The 27,518-nt window shown below is 34.6% G+C and overlaps 1 protein-coding gene across 1 annotated transcript in view; it reads right to left on the bottom strand.

The window, feature by feature from the left end:
• The window catches only part of Rb1 (RB transcriptional corepressor 1), a 166,241-nt gene that overhangs the window by 61,357 nt on the left and 77,366 nt on the right, over nt 1-27,518 (bottom strand). The window contains exons 16-17 of the mRNA XM_004844186.4: nt 27,442-27,518; nt 26,243-26,439 (exon numbers count right to left, since the gene is read on the bottom strand). Of these exons, the coding sequence (XP_004844243.1) occupies nt 26,243-26,439; nt 27,442-27,518 (274 nt within the window). The remainder of the gene's footprint in view (nt 1-26,242; nt 26,440-27,441) is intronic.

The following is a 27,518-nucleotide window of genomic DNA, read 5'->3' as shown; positions in this document are numbered from 1 at the left end:
CTCTGAAGACACAATTTAAATAATATAACAGTATACAGTACATGGCAGAAGGTCCTGGGTTCAATCCTTATCACCAAAAAGAATACCGACAAGGTTATTCAGTGCAGCACTATTTAAAATTGCAATATACTAGAAACTGCATATCTGTGATTGGTTGAATAAATTGTAGTGTACACACACAAATATGTAATACCATGCAGCATTCTCATTACTAAAATAATGAGAAAGATCTTCACAATCTGATATGGAGTGATTTCCCAAAAGTGTTGGTAAGTGAAAAAGTGTAAAAACTGTACATGGTATACAACCTTTTATCTAAGAAAAAGACAAAATAAGGAAACATGTATATATACATACTTCTTTTGACAAAAAGAAATGAAGGGTGGATAAACCAAGGTATGGGATGGGAAATGGGGTACAAGGGATATGAAAGAGTATGACACTTGTCTAATTGTACCTTTTTTATTTGTTTGAGACAGGGTCTTGCTACAAAGCCCAGGCTAGCCTCAAACCCTTGACCCTACTACCTCAGTCTCCTGAGCATTGGGATTACAGCTGTGCACCACCATGCCTGGTTCTGATTACACCTTTCTGTATAGTTTTGACTTTGGGAAGAATATTAATGTTGCACGTCAGCAATCAGCAAACTTTCTCAAGTTAGACAAATATTTTAGGCCTGCAAGCTATGTAGTCTTCCTGCAACTTCTCAACTCTGCATGGCAGTGCAAAACCAGCCACAATCAGTAAAGTGGCTGTATTTGAATAAAACTTTATTTACAAAAACAGGTGATCAGCCCATGGGTTGTTACATGGCATCTCCTGTTTTTCACAGTGCCTGGCATATAACTGGTCTCAATAATCAGCTGTCAAATACATGAACCTTGATTTCTTTTTGAAGACGGGTATGAGTTATAATCAGGGCTTTGCTTTAGGCTACTGTAACTTTAGTTAACTTCTCTATACCTCTTCATCTTTAGCTAAGGGCTTTGGGCTGGGTAAAATGCAAGGCACATTCCACACCCTGTGATTCTTATTCTAGTCACTTAAGTCTTTCATCCCTTCCTTACATTTAATAACCACCATCAACATTGTTTCTATGTCATACTGGGTCTACTGTAATTACTCCCTCACTCAGCCTGGCTCTTATTTTTCTCTCTAAACTCTCTAGAACAGTTTAACCAGATTCACCTATGAAATTGCCACTTTAACCCTGCCACTTAATGTCCAGTTTTAAAAGCTGTCAGATTCCCCAATGAAAATGAAAGGAAAAGTCCATTTTAAAAATTCTGTTATGGTTTATATTTAAATACTATTATGGTCCCAAGAACTTCAAGCACTCATAGGCAGGGCTTTTGGAAGATAACCGAATTACAGGGGTGGAATAGCTGAGTGTGATGTTATGAGGTAGGCTCTGGTCAGATGAGGCAGGTCACTGGGAGTGTGACCTGGAAAGGTCTATTTTCCTTGCCGCTCTACTTCCTGGCTGTCATGAGGACAGCAGCTTTCCTCTGCCCAGGCCCTTCTACCATGCCTTCCTGCCTTGGAGATAGCCAACTATGGACTAAAAATGTAAGCCAAAATAAGCCTCTCCTTTAAGCTGTAGGTATTTTGTCCCACCAACGAGAAAGCAACTAGCACAAATATGAACTTTGAGGGGGCCAGGATGTAGCTCAGTGGTGTAGTGCCTGCCTGGCAAGTGCACCTGAGTTTAATCCCTGGTACTGAAAAAAAAAAAAGGACTTTGAAAATATATAAAGTTCTTCAAAATATGGCCCTGACTGATTTTTGGTTTGTTTTCTATATCCCAAATAAGACTCTTCCGCTTCAGTGTGGCCTACTACTACTTGTCCAGTGTTCCTCTCTGTTGACATTAGACATTTAGGTGTAGCATACACTACTCAGAGTCCCAGCCTTCCACACCCCTCTTCTGTGTTAAAACCTTTTTCATTTAACAAGGCCCAGTTCAACTTCTAGCTTAAAACAAAGCTCTCCTATGATTTTGCTGTGTATATCACTTATTTGTTATTATTCCTTTTGGTAGGTTTTGTTTTGTTTTTTGTTCAGATTATTTTGTTTTGCTTGAGAGAGGGTCTCACTATGTAGTTCAGCCTGGTCATGAAGTATGTAGCTGAGGGTGTCCTTGAATTTGCAGTGATCCTCCTTGCTTCAGTTTCCCGAATGCTCGGATTAGAGGTGTGCCACTACACCTGGTTTTGTTTTTTAGAACCTTGCTGTGTTATTCAGGCTAGTTTCAATCCTACCTCCCTCATCTCAGCCTCCCAAACAGGTGGAACTGCAGGCACACAACAGTGCACTGAACTGATAGTTATCTTTTTATAAGAGTTGTGTCTTAACTTCCTAACTAGACTATCAAGCTCCCGAGGAAAGGGACTGGGTTTTATACTTCTTTGTATTATTTACAGGATCTAACACAAGTTTGAAAGGAAGTAGAGAACAGAAGGAAGAGGCCTATATTAAGAAAAAATTGGATATAATTTGCATGCTAGGCTAGCTTTTAATAACTAATTCTTATTTACTGATATAGAACCTTCTCTGAGTATTTTATCTGAATAGTTCTAATAAATGTTCTATATCTACACTTCACCAAAGTGATGACTTATTTAATTCTTGAAACCCAAAGGAAAAAAGTGAATTTTCTTTTGTCAATACAAGCATTCAACCCTTGTAGTTACTACTGTAACTCATTAATTTATCAACTTTAAACTGTACGTATTGAAGCCCTACCATTTAAATGAGGTTAAACAACTGCTAAAAGAAACCATTTTGTCCTTGAAGACACTCTTTTTTCATTTTGTTGTTTTTTTCCTTGAAGACACTCTTTGAGGAAATATCTTACTTCTTATTTGGAAGAACTGCTTTCCTAGGTCTGCTGCATCCGAAAAATCTTTCCCATTTTTTTTCCTTTGCACTGCTATAATAGTTGCACTTTACATCCCATGATTTTATTAGATCCCCTTATCTTCCCTTTCTTGGGTCCCTTTTTCATTTTGTGTTCTCTAGTAATTTCATTTCAAACAGGACAGTCAAGAGATAAACTATCTGAGTCCCCGTGTGGCTGAAAATTATTTCATTTTATTCTCATGTTGGACAACAGAGGACAGATGAAGAATTTTAGGTTGTCAAATATGTACTATTCCTGATGAGAAATGAAATGCTAATTTTTATCTTATTCCGTTGTAATAATTTATTTTTTCTCTCCAGAAGCTTTTATAATTTTCATTTTTAAAATTAAATTCTTTTACTGGTACATTGTAGGTATACAACACAATTACATTTCTCATTGAGAATTGTACCTTTACATAATGCATCTTGGTTCTTATTTTTTCCCCATTCTTAGCCCTCCCTTCACGCTCTCCACCCTTCCCTATTTACAAAGACTTTTTTTCCATTTCTCATCATTTTTCCTTTCCCTTCTTTCCTTTCCCCTGCCCCTCCCACTACCTCTACCCCTTTGAAACATTTCTTCCTATTTTGCATTATCGATTATTCATCCTAATCATTGGTACATTTTAGGTATACAATATGACATTCAGCATTGGAAATTTGCACTTTTACATAGTCTCTCTTGGTTCTTATTTTTCACCCTTGCCCAGGCCTCCCTTCAACCCCTCCAGTCCTCCCTATTTACAAAGATTTTGTTCCTATTTTTCCATTTTCTCATATTAATCCCATTCCCTTCTATCCTTTCTCCTAGCCCTCCCACTCCCTTCCCCTTTGCCTCTTTTCTTCCTATTTCACATTACCTATTATACATTTAGTCCTTATTCACACTTTCAGTTTCTCACACCAGAGAAACTATTCAGTATTTATACATGTGTGTTCTATTTATTTCACTTAAGAGTATTGCCTCAATGTGCATCCACTTAGCTATAAATGTCTCTAATTTCTCATTTTTTATGGCTGAGTAGTACTCTATTTTATTAAAAAAACCACATTTTCTTTATCCAGTCTCCAGTTGATGGGCATTTGGGCTGTTTCCAAGTTTTAGCTATTACAAACTGTGCTGCTATGAACATGGGCGCACATATATCACTGTGGTATGATTCTTTTAATTCTTTGGGGAAGATACCCAGCAGTGGAATAGCGGGGTCAAGTGGGACTTCCAGTCCTAGTTCCCTGAGGCATCTCCATACTGATTTCCACAGTGCTTGCACCAGTCTACACTCCCACCAGCAGTGGAGCAGGGCTCCTTTTTCCCCACAGCCCTGCCAGCATTTGTTATTGGTTGATTTCATGATAGCAGCCATTCTTTCTGGAGTGAAGTAGAATCTCAGCATTGTTTTCATTTGCATCCCTCGAATGACCAGTGATGTTGAACATTTTTTCATGTATTTATTTGCTATTTCTACTTCTTTGTCTGAGAAATGTCTGTTCATTTCAGATGCCCATTTTTGGATTGGGTCTTTAAATTTGGGAGGTCTGATCTTTGTAAGTTCTTTATAGATTTGAGATAGTAGACCTTTTTGAGGAAGAGCAGGTGAAGATTTTTTCCCACATTGTGGGTTGTCTCTTCACACTGCTGGTGGTTTCTCTTGCTGTGCAGAAGCTTTTTAATAAGAAGAGATCCTACATGTTATTTGTGCTAGTTCATGGGCTACTGAGGTTTTGTTCATAAAATCTTTTCCTACACCAATGTCTTCAAGGGTTCTACCTAACCTCTGTTCCAACTGGTTCAGAGTTTCTATTTTAATATTTAGATCTTTAATCCATTTTTATTTTAGTTTAGTGCATGGTGAGAGATATAGGTCTAGTTTTAATCTTTGGCAAGTTGAAGCCCAATTTTTCCAGCACCATTTATTAAAGAGGCTATCTTTCCTCCAATGAGGGTGTTTGGCTCCTTTAACAAAGATGAGATGGCTGAGTGTGTCTGGCGTTGTTTCTGCATCTTCTAATCTGTTCCACTGGTCCTCAGGTCTGTTTCTTTGCCATACCATGCTGTTTTTATCAGAGTAGCTTTGTAGTAGAGTTGCAGGTTGGGGATTGTGATACCCCCTGCCATGTCTCTGTTACCTAGAATGGCTTTTGCTAGTCTGGGTCTCTTCTTGTTCCAAAGGAGTTTTTGGATTGTTTTCTCAAGGTCCATGAAGTATGCTGCTGGGATCTCAATGGGAATTGCATTAAATCTATATAGCAGTTTTGGAAGTATGGCCATTTTCACTATATTAATCCTTCCTACCCAGGAGCAGGGGATGTCTGTCCATTTTCTGATAGCATCTTCAATCTCTCTTTTCAGAGTGCCATACTTTTCAGAGACGAGGTCTTTGATTTATTTCGTTAGGTTGATTCCTAGGGATTTCAGTTTTTTGGATGCTATTGTGAAAGGAATTATTTGCCCTATTTCTCTCTCAGTGAGTCTATCATTGGTGTAGAGGAAAGCTATTGATTTTTGTGTGTTGACCTTGTAACCAGCTACTTGACTGAATTTGGTTGTTAAGTCTAGAAGACTTTTGGTGAAGTTCTTGGGGTCTTCTATATAGAGTATCATGTCATCTGCAAATAATGACAATTTGACTTCTTCATTTCCTATCTTTATTCCTTTTATTTCTTTCTCTTGTCTAATTGCAGTGGCTAATGTTTCCAGAACTATATTGAACAAGAGTGGTGATAGTGAACATCCTTGTCTTGTTCCTGATTTTAGTGTGAAGGATTTCAGTTTTTGACCATTTAGTATGATATTGGCTGTTGGGTTTTCATAGATGGCTTCTATCAGTTGGAGGTAGAGACCATCTATTCCAATTTTTTGTAGGGTTTTTATCATAAATGCATGTTGGATTTTGTCAAATGCTTTTTCTGCATCTATGGAGATAATCATATGGTTTTTGTCCTTGGCTCTATTGATATAGTGTATTACATTGATTGATTTGCGTATATTGAACCATCCCTGCATCCCTGGGATGAGTCCCACTTGATCAGGGTGTATGATCTTCTTGATGATCTTCTACATTCTATTTGCCAGTATCTTGTTAAGGATTTTTGCATCTATGTTCATTAGTGAGATTGGCCTATAGTTCTCCTTTTCGGTTGGGTCTTTCTCTGCTTTGGGGATCAAGGTGATGCTTGCTTCCAGGAATGAATTTGGGAGTATTGCTTCCCTTTCAATTTCATTGAAGAGTTTAAACAGTAGTGGCAGCAGTTCCTCTCTAAATGTCTTGTAGAATTCAGCAGTGAAGCCATCAGGGCCCAGGCTTTTCTTAGTTGATAAGTTTTTAATTACATTTTCAATTTCACTGGTTGATATTGGGTTGTTTACAATTTTTAGGTCTTCTTCGTTCAACTTTGGTAATTCATATGTATCTAGGAATCTGTGCATTTCTTCTGTGTTGTCCATCTTATTGGTGTATAGGTTCTGGAAGTAGGTATTGATGATTCTCTGGATTTCTGCTGGGTCTGTTGTAATTTCACTCTTTTCATTCCTAATTGCATGGATTTGGGCCTTTTCTTTCCTTTTTCTGACAAGGTTGGCTAAGGGTTTGTCAATTTTGTTGATTCTTTTGAAGAACCAACTCTTGGCTTCATTGATTTTTTTGTATCATTCTCTTAGTCTCCATTGCATTGATTTCTCCTCTGATCTTTATAATTTTCTTCCTTGTATGAGCTCTGGGATTGTCCTGTTCTTCTTTTTCTAGAAGCTTGAGGTTCAGCATCAGGTTGTTTAATTGGGCTCATTCTGTTTTCCTAATATGTGTATTCACTGCTATGAATTTCCCTCATAAGACTGCTTTCATTGTGTCCCATAGATTCCGATATGTTGTATTGTCACTGTCACTTAATTGAAGGAACTGTCTGATTTCTTCTTTAATTTTCTCTGTGACTCATTGGTTATTCAGAAGTGTGTTGTTCAATTTCCACGTGCTTATGAAATTTTTTGAGTTTCTTTTGCTATGGATCTCCAATTTCATCGCACTATGGCCTGATAATATACAGGGGATAACTTCAGTTTCTTTGCATTTACTTAAACATGTTCTATGTGTGAGTATGTGGTCTATTTTGGAGAATGACCCATGTGCAGCTGAGAAGAATGTGTATTCTGATTTTGTGGGGTGGAAGACTCTGTAAACATCTGTTAAGTTCATTTGTTCAAGAGTTCAATTGAGTTCTAGCATTTCATTACTTATTTTTTGTCTAGTTGACCTATCTATTTGTGACAGTGGAGTGTTGAGGTCCCCCACTACAATTGTATTAGTGCATATATGACTTTTCATGACCGTTAGTATTTGTTCTATATAGTTGGGCGCATTAGTGTTTGGTGCATAGATATTTATGACTGTCATCTCTTCCTCTTGGATTCTTCCCTTTTATAATTTTCTTAAGAATTCTGAATTTCACCAAAATGTATCCACATTTATTCATCATGTTTGAAATGTTAAGTGGGCCCTTTTCTTCTGAAGCCATCTGGCCCTTCGTTAAACTTTGGGAAATCTTGTTATTTTTAATTGTTATTATTTTCTCTAATCTTTCTTGTGGGGAGGAATAAAGAGATACTGAATCAAGGTGCTTCATAATATCAAAGTAATGAGCAATATAGCCAAAAAGCAAAAATAGTTTATAATATTTTCCTCCAAGGAAAAATTACTTTTCCTCTTTTTTTCCCCAAGTCTGTTATAAAAGTCTGGATTTATCTGTTTCTGCTCTTCTTCTGACTTTGATACCATCAGGAAACACCAGCCCCGTGTTCATGTGTATGCAAAACATGAGGTGGAGTAGGTCAAGCATATACATGGTTTTACACTTACAATGGTTCGACTTATGATTTTTCTTTATAATGGTGTGAAAGTAAAACACATTCAGTAGAAACCATACTTTAAACTTTGAAATCTGATCTTTTCTCAGTGTAGCGCTAAGTCCTACAATACTCTTTCAATGCTGGGCAGCAGCAATGAGTCACAGCTCCTTGTCAGCCACATGATCACAGGGACAAACAACTGACATTCTGTAGTGTATTGTGTTGAGAACCTACAATGTTTTAGAAGTTAAGAGTACTGACTGCATTTTTGACACATGATATTTTCAACTTGCAATGGTTTTATTGGGGTGGAACCCCACTGTATGTTGAAGGTATCTATTTGTACAGTTTATGCACTTTACGGAGCTGTGGCACAAACTGCACACCAAATCTACAGTTGCTGTGTATCAGAGATGTCTTTTTCTAGTACATTAGCACAGAGGGAGGTTCATTTTCCTGATTCCTGTAAGCTGACATGGCCTGAGTACAGGTGTTTCACGTTTCCAACATCTGGTTCTCAACAAGTACTGCCCAGACCAGCAGCATCAGTGTCTATTGGAAACATGTTAGAAACACATATTCTTGGACCCTACCCTGGAAACTGTGGGGCTGCACATGGCAATCTGTAATCTGTATTTGTACAAGACTCCCAGATGATTCTGATACATGCTAAATTTTCAAGATCACTGCCTGGTATTTTAGAAATTTCTCCCGATTACTGCCCTACTGTGTTTGCTACTTGTAGCTTGTGCTCTCTATGACTCCCTTTCCCACCAGAGACCTTTCCTGTGTGTATTCTGTACTGTGGGCTACTTTTTGTTATATCCATCAACAGACCCTTCATTTACTTTTTATTCTCAAAAATGAATCAACACCTCTACTTCCTTCTATAGTTTTTCACACTTCAGAGTGTGAGCACTGCTGGGCTTCAATGGTGTGTGTGTGTGTGTGTGTCTGTGTCTCTGTGTGTCTGTGTGTATGTGTTTATATGTGTTTCTTTTCTGGGAGAAAAGAAACTTTTGTATGTTTCTGGGAGAGAAGGGAGGTAAAAGTGTATGGTCAATAGTCTGTTATTTTGAACTAGGAAAATTCTCTTTTTTTAAAAGCAATTGCAGACGTAAGTCAGTGAAGGCAAACCTGTTAGATACTGAGTGCCAAGCTGCAACCCAAAACTCACTTACTTATTGCAAAGGGACAACACTGAAATTAAACCTGAATATTGAGGTTTTAGTTTAGAAAAAACAACTCATACATTAACATCTTTTGTCTTAAAAGAAAAAATACAGTAATATGCATGCCATAGGTTTGCCACCATTGGTTTAAGTTATACAAGAGAAACCCTTTTACTTCAGCTAAAAAATAATGAAAGGATTAACTCATCAAAACAAAGCAAATCTTTATAGCAAATTTTTATATTATGAACATACTTTTCAATTTAATTTTAATTAAAAATAATATTCCATCTAATTTTACCATTCATTGATAGCTCATATTTTAATAGAGTATTAAGATCCATGAATCATATTCCAATTCCTTATTTTAAAATAATGAGCTTTTATTTAATTATATGAATATGAAATATTTACATGGGACTAAAATCTAGGCTTCTCAGGAAAGCAAGTTTTATTGTAATACTTGATGAACAGAAGCAGCAGTTTATCTGAATAAAAAATACTTAAGACTTAGCACTAAAATTATGCTATTTGCCTTATATATCACATATGTATAATTTTTACTGATGACCAAAATAACTAGTTTCAAAAGTGTTGGGCAAAAATTGCTAAACTGTATGTTGTGATCTCAAGACTTCTTCATATCAAAAAGATTAAAACACACATAATTCAATAAAATCTTAGCAACTTAAGAGAAGGAAAAAATATGGACAAGTGTTAAAAATAAAGAAAAGGATATGTACAATAGTTTCTCTAAAGATACTATGGAGTTGATCCTAGAAAATAATTACCAAGGTCAGAGGTACAAGTTTTGCATTATCATGTCTCCACTCCCCTACACCCTCAAGACATTCACTTTTCATTGGAATTTAACTTTGGAAGTTTTTTTCAGACAACTCTGTTCAAATATATAGGTTCAACTAAATTAGATAGTGGTAATATGTAGTGGTAGTATGTAGTATGTAGTGGTAGTATGTAGTACTTAAAGTATGCAATGTTAGATAATATAAAAAACAAATTAAGGGGGCTGCCTGCCTTGAAAACGCAAGGTCCTGAGTTCAATCCCTGGTACAAAAAAAAAAAAAAAACCAAATTAGTGATCTGAAAGTATGTAATATTTAAAGTAGAAGTTATTTTAAAATCTAGATAGGGTATAGTGATAAAAAAAAATGACCAGATTATTACAATTCCAGACAGGAAAACAGACTCAAAAGTTAGTAAGATTTTTAAATCTTTGAATAATTCTTAATGAGTACTAAAAAACCTTAGAGAGAACGTCTCTGTTATAGTTTAATGAAGGTAAGAACCACTAAAACTTAGCAAGAATAATAAAACAGTTTTGAAAGGGTAAGAATCAAACCCAGCTGTTTCCTATTCTACATTTCCTTGTCATGTTCTAAATGTAGCACTTACAGGAAGACACCAAAAATACTTCTGATATTTAGTCATTTCAGGCAAAAGTAGAAAAGCTTAAAAACTAGTAAGCAAATTAATAAAAACCACACATACTAAGGGCTCAAATATGCATGCTGAAATGACTGGGTTGTGACAATCCAGTTTTAAAATCATTCTATAAATATATTTAAAAGAAAAATACCAAAATGTTGTTCTACTTAACAATTAAGGGTACGTGAACTCACGATTTAAGAAAAATTGGACTTGACTGGGTCTAAAATTTTACTTAGTAACAGCCTTTACTCTGCTTGTCAGAAGTTATACCAATTAGAACAGATAATCTCATATTTCTCCTGTTTCTTACACATCCAGAATTCCAGAGCTCATCCTCATACTCCAGTTAAGAAATGATTCTAAGTTTAAAACTGAAAATCCTAAGACTCTATCCAAATAATTCCCAAACATTGGGACCCTGTATTAGATCCTCTGAATAAGTGTTCTGTGTTTCCATTCCCACAGGTTAAGTACAAAAGGTATTTCCTAGCTATTCTTCTAAGTTATTCTCTCCCTTCTTGTTTGTACTTAAATAGCGAACTAACACTGTCCTTGGGGTAATCACTGACATAAACCATAACTAAAGCAATATAACAAATGCCAAATACAGTGTAACACCCAAAGGCAACAGCACGTACATTTATCAATGCTGAAGTGCAGTAACACATTTTTCCTACTGAATGTTTTCTACTTTGAGAATATGGGATAGTGGGGATAAGGAAAAAAGTTCTCCATATGTACAATAAGCCAGGGTAAACAGGTACAATACTGATTACATGTGTTTTCAGTTGTGTTCTTAAGAAATCACTGCACAGTAGAGGAAAAGGAATGAAGTAAATGGAAATAGCAATTAAATGTAATGTTTCTGATTACATTCTACTAGGTGCTTACCACTCACAATAACTCTGAAAGATGTTATTATCTCATTTTACAGACAAGAAAAGTTGAGACAGTGATCCTTAACTTTCTCAGAAGTACACCAAAACAAGTTATATGTCATCTTTGAACCTCAGGTTTCTTTATCTACAAAGTAAGGCAATGTTTATCCTTTCAGGGCTCATTGAAGATTAAATGAGATCTGGCGATCCAAAGCCCAGGCTCCTTCTGCTACAGCACAGTAACACTCAGACACAAACACAGATAAAACATAAGGGAAAAAACCAATCATGACAGTACAACTTCCCAAAAGTAAAGTAAAACACACTAAGAGGCAGCACAGAAGAGTAACAGACTCTGGAACAGGAGACCCTGATACAAAGCTCTTACTCTGCCACCAACTAATTTTGTGGATAAGGGAAGGTTTCTTAGTTTCTATGTGCCTCAGTTTTTTCATCTGTGAAAGGGTTATAATGAGAGAATTTGTGCTTCATAAAGTTTTAAGAAGTAAAGGAACTTACATATGTAAGCACTTTTTACAGAGCCCGTACAAATACAGAAACATTATCTATTACTATTTCTACACTGAATGTCAATGAATACTGGCCAGACCAGCAGCATCAGTGTCTACTGGAAACATGTTAGAAACACATATTCTTGGACTTTACCCTGGAAACTGTGGGGCTGCACATGGCAATCTGTAATCTGTGTTTGTACAAGCCTCCCAGATGATTCTGATGTGTGCTAAAGTTTGAAGATCACTGTCAGGTGCGTAAGTAGAGATCATTTTGATGCTGATCTATATAATCAGGAAAGATTCCAAAGAAGTAAATGATGAGTTTTTTTCCAAGAAATGCCTCCTAAACCAAGTTTCTAGGAGCTACCGAAAGGACATTGCTGAGTTGCTGGATTTTGGGTTTTATCGTTGTTGACATCTCTGAATTTCTTTAGTTCTTGTGCAAATTCATGAACAAAGAGCATGTAATGTGTACAGTATGGATGGTGCAGGGAGGAGGGACAACATGAACAGACAAGTCACAAATACTTCTTCACAGTGAATTCTGGCAATGTCTCATGTGCATTAAGAGTATTTTAAGATTAAAGAAGGGGCAGATTCATATAGACCTTGAGTTCAAGTACTGGAAATCACTTAAGCAAAAGTTTAGGTATGAAAAAGACTTTATGTTTAAAACTATTTTAATACATAGCTCTGGATCAAGAACCTGAATTTACATAAGCATTTAATATAGGAGAAGATGAGCATTAGTTTATAATATTTATCTCCATTTCTTTAAGTTTTGTTTTTTAAAAAAATAATTTGTGAGGAACTACATAAAAACACATTTAATACCTTATTGATCCTTATCAATTACAAAGAAGAAAGTTATTTTATTAAATTCAGCTTATATTCTTAGATCTTTAATCAATCTATATCTCAATGGATAATTATTCAAATTAAAAATACAATTTTGCATTCACATAAGCTAATTTTTTATTCTCATTTTTGTAATCCTACTGCATATTTATATTTTTGAATCCTTCTTAGAATTTTCTTTAGAATTCGAAAAGGTAGCTCTTTTGATAAAGGAAGTATTCTTCAAAAGTAGATGTAGTTTCTGTGCTAATTATTTTTAAGAGGTGTCTGTGTACACTTACCTACTTTTTCGAGGGAAATCTTGAAATAGAATACATACTTCCTTTCTTTTTCAACACGGGATATTTAGAGTACTTTTTCTTTTCCAGCTAGGGACACCATTATAAACACACCTACATTATTAGTAAGAACTTCTCATTTGCCTCTGGAGAATGTTGTGCTCTTTGCCCAATGCTTTTCTCTTACTTTTCCTCTTTTTTGGGGGGTTATTTCTCAGTGTTTTAGTGTCTGAGAAGCCACTATACTTGTTGGCTCCAGCTTAAATCTTCTAAACTAATTAAATTAATATTCACTATTGTAAATGTCCTTTTTCCTCTGAGTTTTTTGTTGTTGTTTTGAGTGTTGTATTTTTGAGACAGGGTTTTGCTATGCAGCTCAGGCTGGGCTTGAACTCACAGTGATCCTCCTGCCTCAGCTTCCCAAGTGCTAGGACTACAGGCGTGCTCCACTACACCAGCCTTATCCTCTTAGGTTTTTGAATCAATTGTATTGACAAAGTTCTTTTCTTTCAAGTTGATTACTTTTTTACTAGTGATTTTAAAACCCTAGTGTCTATAGGAATACAGATTCTTTTCAAGGAGGTCTTGGGTGGGCTGGAGATTTAGCATTTCCTACAAGCTCCTGGATGATTCTCACTCTGCTGGTCTGTGGGCCATTCTTCTGGATGACTGATTCTAGATTAATTTTACAGGGCTAGATTTAATTTACAGGGCTTTCAAATGAAATTCTCTGTTGGTTCTTTCCTAATTCTGCAATGGAGAGAGTATAAACATGACTCTACTTTGCATATGAAGAAAGAGAGGCACAGAGTATCTGTATCCTTCTTGGGAGTCAATTAGTAATGGGCAGAAGGAGAAAACTGACAGCAACCAGCTGCTCTATGCTGGGCATCAAAAGTATTTGCCTAATTTAATTCTCATAATAACCCTATGCAATTGATAATACTATTTTCATTTTCTAAAAATGAACATTGGCTCAGGAAGGTGAAGCAATTTGTGCCACATTACCCAGCTAGCATTTGGTTCCAAATTTCACATTATTTTCTAGTTAAGTACATGTCACAGTATCAAATTATTTCAGTTAAATCATTCACACTGTATTACCAGTATAACATACAGTCAGGCATATGGGATAGTATATATAGTAAGCTCAACGTGCTTTAAAACTTTATAATGTAACTTTTAAGACTACTTTAATATTGACCTACCATTGCACATTTTCAAACCTGCTGCAAGGTTTTAATGTAGACTGATGATTGACTGGATCTCAGGAAGGGTAAATGAAAACATTTTTAAAACTAATAATCAAATCTGAGAGACACGACAAAGTATTTTTTAAAAATCACAGGTCTCTATCAAACTATAAAGAGAAGAGAATGCTTGGTATTCAAGCCTAGAAAACTTGAAAAGTAATTTTAAAAAATGGGTATTAGAAAGTGAAGTTGAATTTTAGGCTAAATGAAATAATTTCAGTTTTGAGTAGTGAAATCAAGCCCCCTAAGTTACTTGAGAAGCTCCTAGCTGTGGGAATAAAAGGCATGGTATTAGAAATAAAACTCAGTCACAGAAATAAAGGTTAATGGCTTAGCTATGTTGTCAGAAGAAATTGGATTTTAAAAAATTAACATATTTTCCTCTTGCTGGAAAAAAGTAAATACATTGTTATTTTAAATAATTCATGAGGCTCTTTTAACTATAAATATGTCTTTATATTGCTTCATTGTCCTTATTTATATTTATAAAAAGCATTAAAGGGACTTCATCATTATCTAAAAATTCATTTGCCTTCCTGAAACACAGTGCTCCCTAAAATGTAACTTAAAAAAAAACAACAAAAAAAGTCTTGTAATACTAAAACCTTTGTGCAAAGTGCACCAGAGGTTAATGATACACCACACAAACAGACAACAGATATCCTTTCTGGCTTTTTCAAAGCCACAGGCTTTTCTCCCTTTTGTGTTAACTTCCTGTCAAATCTGACATTTCAAAAGAATACCAAAGAAGCTTAAAACTCTGTTTATAAGATTGTCACCAAATCAGGACTCCAAAAATACAAGCTAATCATTACAACTGTACACATGTTTCAAACAGTCCTTCATTTAAAACTTGGAAAAATTATTTGAAAGAAATATTTTCAATCTTTTTTTATATAAAACTATGTTGCTCAAAAGTTAATTGAAACTTGCTAATACTTGGCAATCACAGAAAAAATCACTATGACAGAATTCAATTTAATAAGTTAGCTACATTTAACATTTAAATATTCAACTTTCTTGTGACATTAAAATTTAATGAGGTAATAGTTAATAATTAGCATTTCATTGTTCTCCATACAGTAAATAGTCCTCCAAAATAGTACTCGAAGACCCAATGCATTTATTGCAGGAACAGAAATTACACCCTCAATATTTTTAAGTGTATATATATATATATATATATATTTCATATTTTAAAATACTTCATAAATCATGAAGTCTTAAGTTTAGTAATATTGTTGAATTTTGGGGGGGGGGGTTTAGCGGGGATGGAACTCAGGACCTTGCACTTGCGAGGCAGGTGCAGTGTCACTGAACTAAATCCCTGGCCCCACATGGTCAATTTTAATGAAGGAAAGGAGACCAAATTTGTTTAAAGGACCACAAAACTCAATAACACAAGCAAAGCAGCAGTAAGTTTCAGACACTAAACAATAGGCTGCATAAGACAATGGTCTCTTAGAGAAAGAAAACAAAGGGTAAGCCTACATTCATCACAGCTTACTGCCTGGAGAGTGTGTCCAGGTCCCAACACAGGAGTAATAAATAGAAACAGAGCCCAGTGTTCCCCAAGAAACAGAAATGATGAGAAATCAAAGGTTCCAAGGCAGTAAAATTAGAACAAAGTGCTCCTATGGGGGGTTGCTCTTGAATCACTGACTGGGTACCCACAGCACATACCCCAGAGGAAACTACCCAAAGCCAAGGAAAGAATCATTAGAAGGAGCAGAACTATCCTTGCCATAGGGAGAGGACACAGGGCCAGGAGAAATTCTGATTTCCACCAAAGTAGAAAAACCCTGTGGTATATGAGGACAAGTACTCAGGTAGAGTACTCAGAAGGGCACTCCCTGGATAGTGGGGGAAAATTAGCCAAAGATTAAAGATTATTGTTTAAAAATATTAAGAAAAAATAAAACATTGGTAGAATTGGATTGCCCACAAATAATATAATTGTACCTCAAAATACAATTCAAAAATAATAAAAGGACTAGGAAAGTAGCCAGGACTCAGTAAGGTAAAATTCACAGCATTTAACCTCCAATAAAATATTTCCAAGTAGGCAACCCCCTAAAACAAACTAACAAATGCAAAAAGGAGAAATATCCAATTGAAACAGCTCTAACAAAGACATAGACATAAGAATTAGGAGACGAGGAAGTTTAAAAGTTTTAATACCTATATTCCATACATTCAAGAAGGTAAAATAGTACAGACATATTAAAGATATGAAAGAACCCAAATATAAGTTCTAGAAATGAGAACTACAGTAACTGTAGTATTTATACAGCAGATGGAATTAATAGATTAGACACACTGGAAGAAAAAAAATGAACTTGAAGACATCACTATCAAAACTATCCAAAATCAAATACAAAGGAAAACCATTTAGATTTTAAAAAAGTAAAGAACTGAGCACCAGTACTGAAATATGTGTGACTGAACTCTTCTAAGAAAGGGGTAAAGGAAGTCAACAAAGATACTGTAAAAGGTTATGGCCCAAATTCCCAAATGTGATGCAATCGATAACTCCACACATCAAGCAGAACTACAGGCAAAAGAAACATAAAGAAAACTAAACAGAGGCACATCATAATCAATTTGTGTAGTCAGTGACAAAGAGAAAATCTTACAAGCACCCAGAAAGAAAACTCTAACTACAGAGAAAGAAATACAAAGTAGACTTCAAAAATGATGCAAACTAGAAGACAGTGGAATGACATTTTTAAAGCACTAAAATTAAAAAAGTATTCCTCTAGAATTCTATAATCAGCAAAATATCTTTCAAAAATGAAATATTTTTCCAGACATACAATGTTGAAAGAATTCCTCACCCAACAGACCTGTTCACAAAAAACGTTAGGAACAACAACAAAAAGTCCTGTAGCCAGGAAAACAATACAGATGTAAATCTGTACGAGGAACAAAGAGAACTAGAAAGATAAATATGTGGACAAATAATACTCTTTTCATTTTCTTTCTTTTAAATCTCTTTAAAAGATAACTGATGGTAAAGCATAAGTAATATTAATGTTCTATAGGGCTTATAACTTAATGTTGAAGTAACATATATAACAATAGCACAAAAGTTAGGAAAGGGGAAATGGAAGAACCTTGTGCACTGGGCTGAGGATTTATTTTTCAAGAGATGAGCTCTTAAACACTTATGCTCAAGCAATCCTCCTACCTCAGTCTCTAGAGTAGCTGGGATTACAAGTATGTGTCATAGTGCGTGGCTCCGAGCTTCTTATACTATATGTGAAGTGGTGTAATACTAAAGGCAAACTGAAAAGTTAAAGATGAAAGCTATGAATCATAAAACCACCAATTACAAAATAAAACAAAACAAAGAAGTTTGGGAAGTAACTGAGAAGATAAAAGGAAATTAAAACATTCAATGCCAAAGAAGGCAGAAAAGGGGGGAAAAAGGAATAAAAAAAAAATTAGGATGGAGAATTTAAACTCAACTATATCAATAATCACATTAAATTTAAAACTTCTAAGTATCCAGTCAAAAGGCAGAGATTGTTAGACTCAATTATATGCTACCTATAAGAAATCCATTTTAGGCATACAGACACAAAAAGTAAAAAAAAATGAATAAGGTAAAATGTCATGCCAATGTTCATGAAAAGAAAGCTAAGGTGGTTTTACTAATATCCCAGAACAAAGTATTTACCAGGGATAAAGAGGTTTATTTCATAATTATCTAGGGGTAAATCATCAAAGAGCACTACAGTTCCTAATTTTTTTTTTTGCTTCTAAATTCTGTGAGTCTCTGGACTAGGTATTATGAGAGTTTCTTTTCTTAAGTCAGATGGGAATTTTACTTTTCAGGACCTCTCTAGCCCTCTGCCTCACCTAGTCCCTTCTGCACCAAAGACAGCAGGCTCTAAGTTCACATTTCTCCTTGCTACCACATGTCCTAGATGACTGATTCTCTCAGCCTCTTGGTTCCTTGACCTTCTCATTCCCAACAGTCTTCATCTCCATTCCAGTTCAGTCACACACTCTCAAGTTCATTTCTCTGAATACAGTAATCCACCCAGAAGCATTCTGTCTCTGGAACATTAAAATTAAACGACTGACTAAAATCTCTTACCTTTCATTCTCACAGTTGCTTCACTGCATCTATGAAACCTCATTAAAAGTTTCTGTTTCTTCAAACCTATACTTTACCAGTCTCCTCATATCCTTGGTATACAGCTGAAAACTCTAAACCATAACATTCTAATTATTCTATGACTAAAATCCTCAACTTCCCTGCTTCATTATCATTCTATTGCATCTGCCTCGCCTTCCTCCAATGCCTACTTCAATCTACTGTTCATGTTTTCTAATCCCAGTCTTGGCTACTAGGTGATGCTGGGGGGAAAACACATATCTGGGGGCACTACAAATGGTTTCTACCCTCAAAATTGCCTTTAAAGCTTTAGTGCAGTCTTTTCACCAGTCTGCTTCTCTATTAGTCTTCACAACAACAACTTCAAATCACATACACACTCCTCAAACTTTTAATTGTATCACTTTGTACTCCCCATCCCACCTCCACCTACTCACCCTCAGCAAACGCCTCTGCTCTCTTTCAATAATTAAAAGTCATCAAATAGCAATTTCCTCAAATTCTTGCCATGGCAACCACACACTACCTTACTTGCTGTTGCCCTCATTCTTTCTCTTTTGCCACAGCAGTATTTCCCATCCCGCATCCTCTTCTGAAATGGGACTGTGCCTTTCCCCATCCTCTGAATCTGGGCAAGCCCAATGAATGACTGCTTCGACCAAATGAATAGCTTCCAGCAAGAGAACTCCTAGAAGCCTTTCAGAAGCCTGTTGCTTTATAAGGAATGTGACTACCCTAACACCAAAATACTATGAGAAATAGCTTCTCACATAAGAGGGCCAAGAGGATATTATGCAGTGTGGATCTGGGAAAGGAAGAGGGAGGACAGAAGTGAGCAAAGGAAATGTGAACAGAGGAGCAGAAAGGTGCCAGACTTGGAAGTATAGAAGCATCTTGGAAGTGGATCAGAGATAACTGTCCAGTCAAGTTTTCCCAAATTCCCAACCCAAAAAATCCTGAACAAACCAAAATGGTTGTTTTAAGCCACTAAATTGTTTCCCAGGAATAAAGAACACACCTAATGGTTCTATAAAAATTTAACCCATCACTTCCATTAAAAAAATAATTTGTCTTCCAAGATACTTCTTAGAAGTTATCAAAGTTATTTCAAAAAAGATTTTTGTAATATGTTTTCTATACCCTTTTAAATTCTGTAAGATCTGTGGTAATGGTCTTCTACATCTTGATATTGTAATTTTAAAAATGTATAATTGATACTGTGTAATAGGAAGAAAAGGTCTAAAGGAGTAGGGGAAGTGGGAGGGGTAGGGGAAAGAAAAGAAAGGAAAAGAAAAAATATGAGCAAAGGAAAAAATGGAAACAAAGTCTTTGCAAATAGGGAAGGGGGGGTGAAGGGAGGGCAGGGGAAGGGGAAAAAACAAGAACCAAGATACTCATGTAATGGTACAAGATCCCAATGATGAATGGAACTGTATTTTATACCTAAAATGTGCCAATAAACTTAATGGGAAAAAAATAATCTATTCACCTCACATTCTCCAAGCTTTATCTTCACTTCTGGTATATCTGTAGTTCCCTCCTCAGGCAAAATTCTGGTAAAAGCCATCTACAGTTACTGTCTCCACTTCTTTATCTGTCATTCACATCTCCTCTTATTCTCCCCACTATGCTGAACAGTCTTTGCTACTACCATATCGCCAGGAAATTCCTTGTTGCTAGAAATTTTCAATTACTGGCTGGTTCTACAATGTCTGAAACAGCAAGCACTCTCCAGACTTGGCAATGCTCTTTCTTCATGACACCACTTTTCCTACTTTCCTCCTAGTTCTCTGGTTGTTCTATTTGAATCTTTTTTGTATTCAAGAATGAATGTCTTCAGTGCCTTCTTTAAATGTCGGAGCTCCTTGGGTTTGTCTTCAGCCTTCTTCTCACACTACCCTTGCCTCTTAGGTGACTTTTCCATTCTCTAAACTTCAGTTACTCAGTAAAACACAGGGATTAAGAATATTGAAGCCAGAAAGGCTGGTTCAAATCATTGCACTGTCATTTAGCTTGTGTAGTGTCAAGCAAGTTATTAAACTCAAGATATTCATTTTCTCATCTAGACTATCACTACCTCATGGATTATTATGAAAATTCAATAACATTATAAGAACTACTCACTAAAGTGGCTGGCACAAAGTAAACTGTCAGTAAAGAATAGCAACTTTTCATTATATGTGTACAGAAGCTCTCAAATCCATATTCCTAGTGTAGCTTTCTTCCTAACCTCAACATATATTAAACACACATATTAAAAAACTATTCCTAACACATATATTAAAAAACTATATGGCAACTCTATTTGAACGACCTATAATTACTTCAAACACTATCAAAAGGAAGTTATTCTCCAAAGAAAATCTCATCCAATCCTAAATATCTCATTTAAAAGAATGACACTATTATCCATTTAGCTACATAAGTGAGAAACCTGGGTGTCATCATAAGTTGACTCCTTTGTTCCTTATTTACATTATGTAATTAACTGCTGTATATATGTTGATTCACCTAACAAGCAATATGCACATATAATAAGATACAATGTTTATAAATGACTAGTAGGTAGTATAGATAGTAAACACAATAAAGGAGGGAAAAGCATTTCAAAATTCAAGGACTAGCAGAAACAAACATGGTTTCACAAATAACGAAACAGACAAGTCTGAATGGAGAGTACAGGCAAGGCATACTCAAAATTTTTGGACTTACAACCTTTTTACATTCTTAAAATTACAAAGAGCTTTTGTTTATGTGAGTTACATTTATCAGTATCTACTATTAGTACTCAAATTCTAATCAAAATTTAATTAAAGCCAAGTTTTAAGAATATTTGAGTTATTTTCAACAATATGTTAACACAACTAACATTTTCCAAAAAAATAATCATATTCTTTTAATAAAAAAGAATTAGAAACACTGGTACTGTTTTATACACTTGCTAATATCTGGTTTAATAAGAGACCTGAATTCTCATATCTGTTTTTATATTTCTTTGTTGTAATATGTTTTGGTTGAAGTACACAAAACAAACAAACCGTGCCTCAGCTGGAAAATAAGAGTATTTCAACAGCCTGTTATGAAAGCATGGTTATCTTTCTTGAAACTACATCAAAACTCAACAAATAATTGTTTCTTAAAGATTAACTGCAGTATGGAATCAGAGTCAATGCGCAGAAATACACTTTATATTCTAAGTACCTAAAATCCACGGTCTATCTTAAACTTTTAATGAATCTCTTACGCATGATTTACATGATATATTAGGCATTTGGTAATACTGGTTCACTGAATTTTGTAGATCTCCCAAATGCTGACAGAGCTCTTTATAGAACAAAAACAATCACATTCACTGATATCATCACTGATTTCATCAGAGAAGTCTTTGAAGTTACCAAGTTTACAGTGGTAGATACAGGTTTTCTTGGGTTTTAATTTTCACTTGAAAACACATTGGCAACCATCAATGTCAGTTATGTTCCTTAAAGTAAAATGGTCTTTGTTTATTTTCAAGAAAATTTCTGCCAAATACTTATGCCTAAACAATTATGCTTGTCAGACTTACAAGTAAATGATGTGTTTCTTGAAAAGAGTGACTACCTCAGTTTACAACAACTAATAATACTAATGCTTCTCCTCAAGACAACTATCACACTTTGGTATGAGCTTTACACACACTTCAATTTCATCATACTGAATGATAAAAAATATTTATATGCAAAGTGAAGATTTAATAAAATTAGTACTCTTTAACTGCTTCACCAAGAGCCTTCTTAAATGAAGCTGACACACTTTGTTTTTTTTTAAATAGGAGTATGCAGTGGTAAAGAATATAATTGACTACTAACCATTTTGGTGCCACTACCTTAAATCATGGAAAGGTGTCAACAGTTTTACATCATCAACTTGAATGACAACAGACTAAAGAAATGTAAATAGTATCTTTTTTTTTTTTTTTGTGGCACCGGGGATCGAACTCGGGTCCTTGCACTTGCGCAGCAGGCGGCGAAACCACTGAGCTAAATTCCTGGCCCAATAGTATCTTAATAGTAGTATGAAAATAGTTTTATCTTATAGACTCCCTGGAGTGGTTTCAGGTACTCCTAGGGAATCAGTCCCCACTCTGAACTGGTGACATAAGAAAAAAGGAAGAGACAAAGCTTCTAAAAAAGTCTTTGAGGCAAAAAATAGTTGACCTAGAGCTCCCCATTCTAAAAACATGCACTTGATTCCTCTGGCCTTCTTTATATTTGGGAAATTTCAGAATTATATCCATGTTATATTGTGAAGATTATGGATGCTTTTTTCTCAAATAAGTTTTGGGGGTTTTGTTTGTTTCACAAGCAATTATCTTTGCTAAACTTGAACTATACACACAGTTCATTGGGCAGCAACTCCAGTCACAGTTCAGATGTTTGAGTCTGTCACATTGGTTACACATAGCAATGATTCAGGTTTCTGTCAGAGATGTGGGTCAACACAGTTTGGGCTCCCTTTCTCTGGCTCTTTCCCTTGCAAAGTTCCTCTACATTCTTCAGGTGTTAAAGTTTTTCCAGCTTCAGGTTTCTAGCCTCCTTGGTCAAAGAGCTCTTCCAAGTTTTCCCACTGGCACCTTCTCCCCACACTATGGACTTTCCCCACACATCCAGCACTTAGCCCCACACTACAAATCTCCTTCCCCACAGGCTCACAGTTCCCTTCCTCCCCTTCTTAAGTAGTCTTCCTGTTCTCCCTTTCCTGACTGCAGGCTGCTGCTTTCTGTACTATGTACAGGTTGTACAGTGACTTTTTTTTTTTCAGGGCATCATGCATTCATTTTTCCATCATCATCAGATAAATGTGTCCCCAACAGAAAATTTTTATCTGAGGAATTAGCACAAGATCTGCATTTTAAGATTTCTTTGGCTGATGTAAGAAAAGAGGCCTTAAGGTAATAGATGAGAGATCAATAGCAAGAGCCCACAGAAGTACAGGAAAGAGAGAGACCATTTAGAGAATAAAGTACCCAATATAACTTGGTTTATATAGATTTATTGAAGAAAACTAAGATTTCATCACCTACTAGCATTATGAATTTAACAGATTTAACAAAATACCTGCAAGTCATATAACTTAACCCTTTGGTTTGGTACATTCTAAATCATTTCTAACCTTTAAAATTTCCAGGGAATGAGATTTTAGTAGATTTTCCAATAGAATGTCCCATCATTATATACTTATTTATTGCCTACTAATCTCCTTGAGATGAAACGAAACAGAAGTGTGCTCTTTCCTTCTTGATTTATTTCTCAAGACTGTCAAGCAAAGATGTTGAACTTATTTCCCTACAGAATTATTAAAAATATAGTGGTGTTCTTCCTTTCATTAAATTATTAGGGGAGTAGGGTGGAGTGTAGCTCAGTAGTAGAGCATCTGCCTACCATGTGAGAGGCCCTGGGTTCAATCCCCATCAATCCCCACCACCAAAAAAAAAAAAAAAAAGAGAGAGAGGTGGGAGGTAGATAGTACCTCACTTGATGTTTCCCTTAGTCAATAATACTGTATGAATATGTTCCCATTAACCTACAGAATTAATCAATAATTTTTATTGTGATATAGAATCAAAAGACTATGAAAGCTTGCTATGGGTCTTGATACAGGTATTGGCTATACAGGTGTGCTCAATTTGTGAAAACGTCATCGAACTATCACTTGAAATATATACTTTTTTGTATATACATTATACTTCAAATAAAGTAAAGTTGGTCAAAGTTCAAATATATCTGCCATGTCCATTCTCTATAATGCCAATTTTTCTCACAGTGAGAATACACACACAGTGTCCTGTTTGTGAGGCATGATTTAGCTTCACAAAGTTATCCAATACCGCCCGAGGTTTTTTATATTAAAAAAGTAATATAAAGTCCAAATATTGATAATATATCACTAAATACAAGTCCTGTATTGTTTTATCTCTTAGAGGTATCACATTTAGGGTTTATATTCACAGCCCCTTGACTTCCACATCATCGTATCATAAATTACATTCTTTTCCAAACTTTAGACATGTCATTTTTCTCCAAAAATTCTCAAAAATAAAGAAATAATATTTAGAGTCCTTGAATGCTATAACTGAGCTAAGCAGGCCTGAGTACAAGCAATGTTGGAAACAATTTCTATTAGTTCCTCTTCAATTTTCAGAGTCTTTATCCTTTTTGTATCCTCACAATGTCTACTTCAATACAAGGTACACAGCAGACATTTAATAAATGTATGTTTATAGAAATAAAATCATTTAAAAGAAACAAGATTAGTCCCTTTCAGATGATATAGTAATGTTCTGATTTCAATTTATAGAGAAGACACATAAGTCTCTGAAACAGCACTTATTTTTAAATTTTATTTATCTATTTATTTTTACTACTTTTATTTAATCTCCAAAGTTTCAAAATTTTTCTTCTAATCACTCCTTTTCTTATCAAGTGGAAGTCCTACAGTTACCAAATTCAATAATAGCAGCATATTTTTCTATCAATTTTCTGTACTTCTTTCTATGCATTGTCTATATGACAATATGAGAAAACAGTAAGAAATGAGTTATCACTTAGCCAATGAATATTGAAAACATCAAAAAGTTACAAAGTTGCATACTTCTAATGTAACTGAAGTCTTAATTTTTATTACCATTTATATAAGTTGGCATAAATTAAAAAATATATAATATCCCTTATCTAAAATGCCTGTGATCAAAAATGTCCTAGATTTTGGAATTTTTCAGGTTTTGGAATATTTGCACAGACTTTATTGGTTAGGCATTCTAATCTAAAAGTCCAAAATTGCAAATGCTCCAAAATTTAAAAAATTTTTGAGCATCAGGTTGGCCCTTAACCTAAATATGCTTAGCATGCAACACAGTTTCTAAAGAAACCGACCATTAATCTACAAATATGATGATTCACAAAGTATTGTCCAACTACACAAATTTGAAGACCATAACAGGATGTTAATTAATATTTTACAATTACTACATAGAAAATGTCACTTTTATTAAAACAAAAGCATTACCAATAACTTAAATGTTATAAATAGAATACCTAAAAAATACAATTTGGACCCTAATAATCCTTTAAATAATACTAATAATTGAACAATAGTATAGATGTTTGTACTACATTTAATGATGGAATAAAAATGAATTCTACTAAAAAAAATGAATCCTACTAAATCAAACAAGAAAAAAATGTACCTTTAAATTATCTAAATAGTATAATCTCAAAAATTTAAATTTGTTGAAATTTAAGAATAGACATTTAAATCAATAATAACATTTGCACTTCAAATGAATTACCTACATACTTTACATATTTGGGCTTTATTTTATAGTGCTATGTTTTAAGAAAAGGTATTCCTAAGTACATCACCATATAAGATGGTCTGGGGAATTCAAATAAAACTATTTTAATATTCCACTTGTTTCCTGGGCTTGAATAGTGTTATAAACTAAAACAATAATAAATACCGAATAGTTTCTCTAGTGTGAGAAACTGAAAGTGTAAATAAGGATTAAAATGATTAAAACAAATAACTGATAATTTGAAACAGGAAAAGGTCCAAAGGTGTAGGGGTGGTGGGAGGGAAAGGGGAAAGGAAAGAAGGGAAAGGAAAAATTATGAGAAAAGAAACAAAATGGAAACAAAATCTATGTAAATAGGGAAGGGTGGAGGGGGTGAAGGGCGCACAGGTAATGGGGAAAAAAATAAGAACCCAAGATACATCATGTACAGGTACAAGTACCCAATGATAAATGTAAACGTATTGTATACCTAAAATGTACCAATAAAAGAATTTTTAAAAAATAAAAAAATAAAATAAAAAAACATTCTTCATTAAATTTTATATTTGCTCTTAAGGTAGATGTTAAGATATACTTCTAACAGATAATTTATTAGCCATATGCATATGAGTCTCTTTATTTTAGCTAGTTACTTACTGAGAGCCATGCAAGGGATTCCATGATTCGATGTTCACATCTTTCTAAATGTTTTATCATTTCTCTTGTCAAGTTGGCTTCTGCTTTGATAAAACTCTCAATCACTTTGTAAAAATCAAAGGCTTTTAAATTAAGTACATTCAGAATCCATGGGAAGGATAAATCTGTTCCAGAATCAAGATTCTGAGATGTACTTCCTAAAAATGAAAGAAAAAATGTATAGATATGAAATGTTAAGACTTGAACTAAGTATTTTTATTTGGAAGGTCTTAAATATTGTAGCAAGGTTAAACTATTTTTATTTGGAGCAGAATTTTTTATTCTGGAGTATACAGACTCCCCAAACATAGTCTTCAAATTTTGACTGTATGTGTACCTATATTTTTCGTAGAAAAAACACTCATGGATTTTAAAAAATTTGAAAGGTCTGAATATCCTAAACTTTTATTACGGACAGGCTTAAAATCTTACCAGAAATTCCCTCCCATATCCATTTTAGTGCTCATTAATCCTTGGTGGAAAAAGGGTAAGATGCATGAAGATTTTGCTAATTTCATTAGTTACAAAAGGGTTTTTCTTTAAAATTAGCTATTAATGAGGATTCAGTTTTCCATATGTGTTTACTAAAGTTACTCTTTTGTTATGTATTTGTATCCTTAGAAAAATGTTCCTCTGCAAGCAAAACTTTTAAAAAACATTTGTAACATACTTCAAGTTAAATTTTAAATAATATTTTAAATTATTTAAAATTACATACTTAATTATATTTAAAAAATACTTATCAGCCTTTGTTCTGTTTAGCAGTAAATTACTAAATTTTCATAGTTGGCTTAAAAAGAACCAAAGTTTGGAGAATTCCAGCTCTAATCTTTATTGTCATGGCCATAAAGATGGCAACTGGCTGTTCTTTAATGCTATTTTGGCACTTAACAATCTTACAGTTCTTTGAAGGGATTTCCTAGATTCAGTAAGTTCAGAATAGAAGCCTAAGGAAATATCATCCTTAAAGTGACTTGAAATGATTCAGATAATAAGCCACTCAAATTTTTTATGTCATTCAGTTAGATTCTTCAGAATATAATGATCTAAAATATATCTTTCTTCTCCTTAAAACCCCCTTCCAAAAAACACAACACACTGGAGGTTTCTTTAAAACTTTAAATTGAACTAAAATGTCTATTTACTAAAATTTAACTTACTGCTATATGTAGCCATTACAACTTCAAGAGCACAGGCCAATAAAGACATATGAAAGACGTTGTCATTCAAAAGTTTG

The sequence above is a fragment of the Heterocephalus glaber genome, unplaced genomic scaffold (genome assembly GCF_053883595.1).
Source record: "Heterocephalus glaber isolate CG9 unplaced genomic scaffold, H.glaber_assembly_v1.0 deba00001666, whole genome shotgun sequence".
Classification (NCBI taxonomy): Eukaryota; Metazoa; Chordata; class Mammalia; order Rodentia; family Bathyergidae; genus Heterocephalus; species Heterocephalus glaber.
This window is presented reverse-complemented; position numbering and strand designations above follow the sequence as displayed.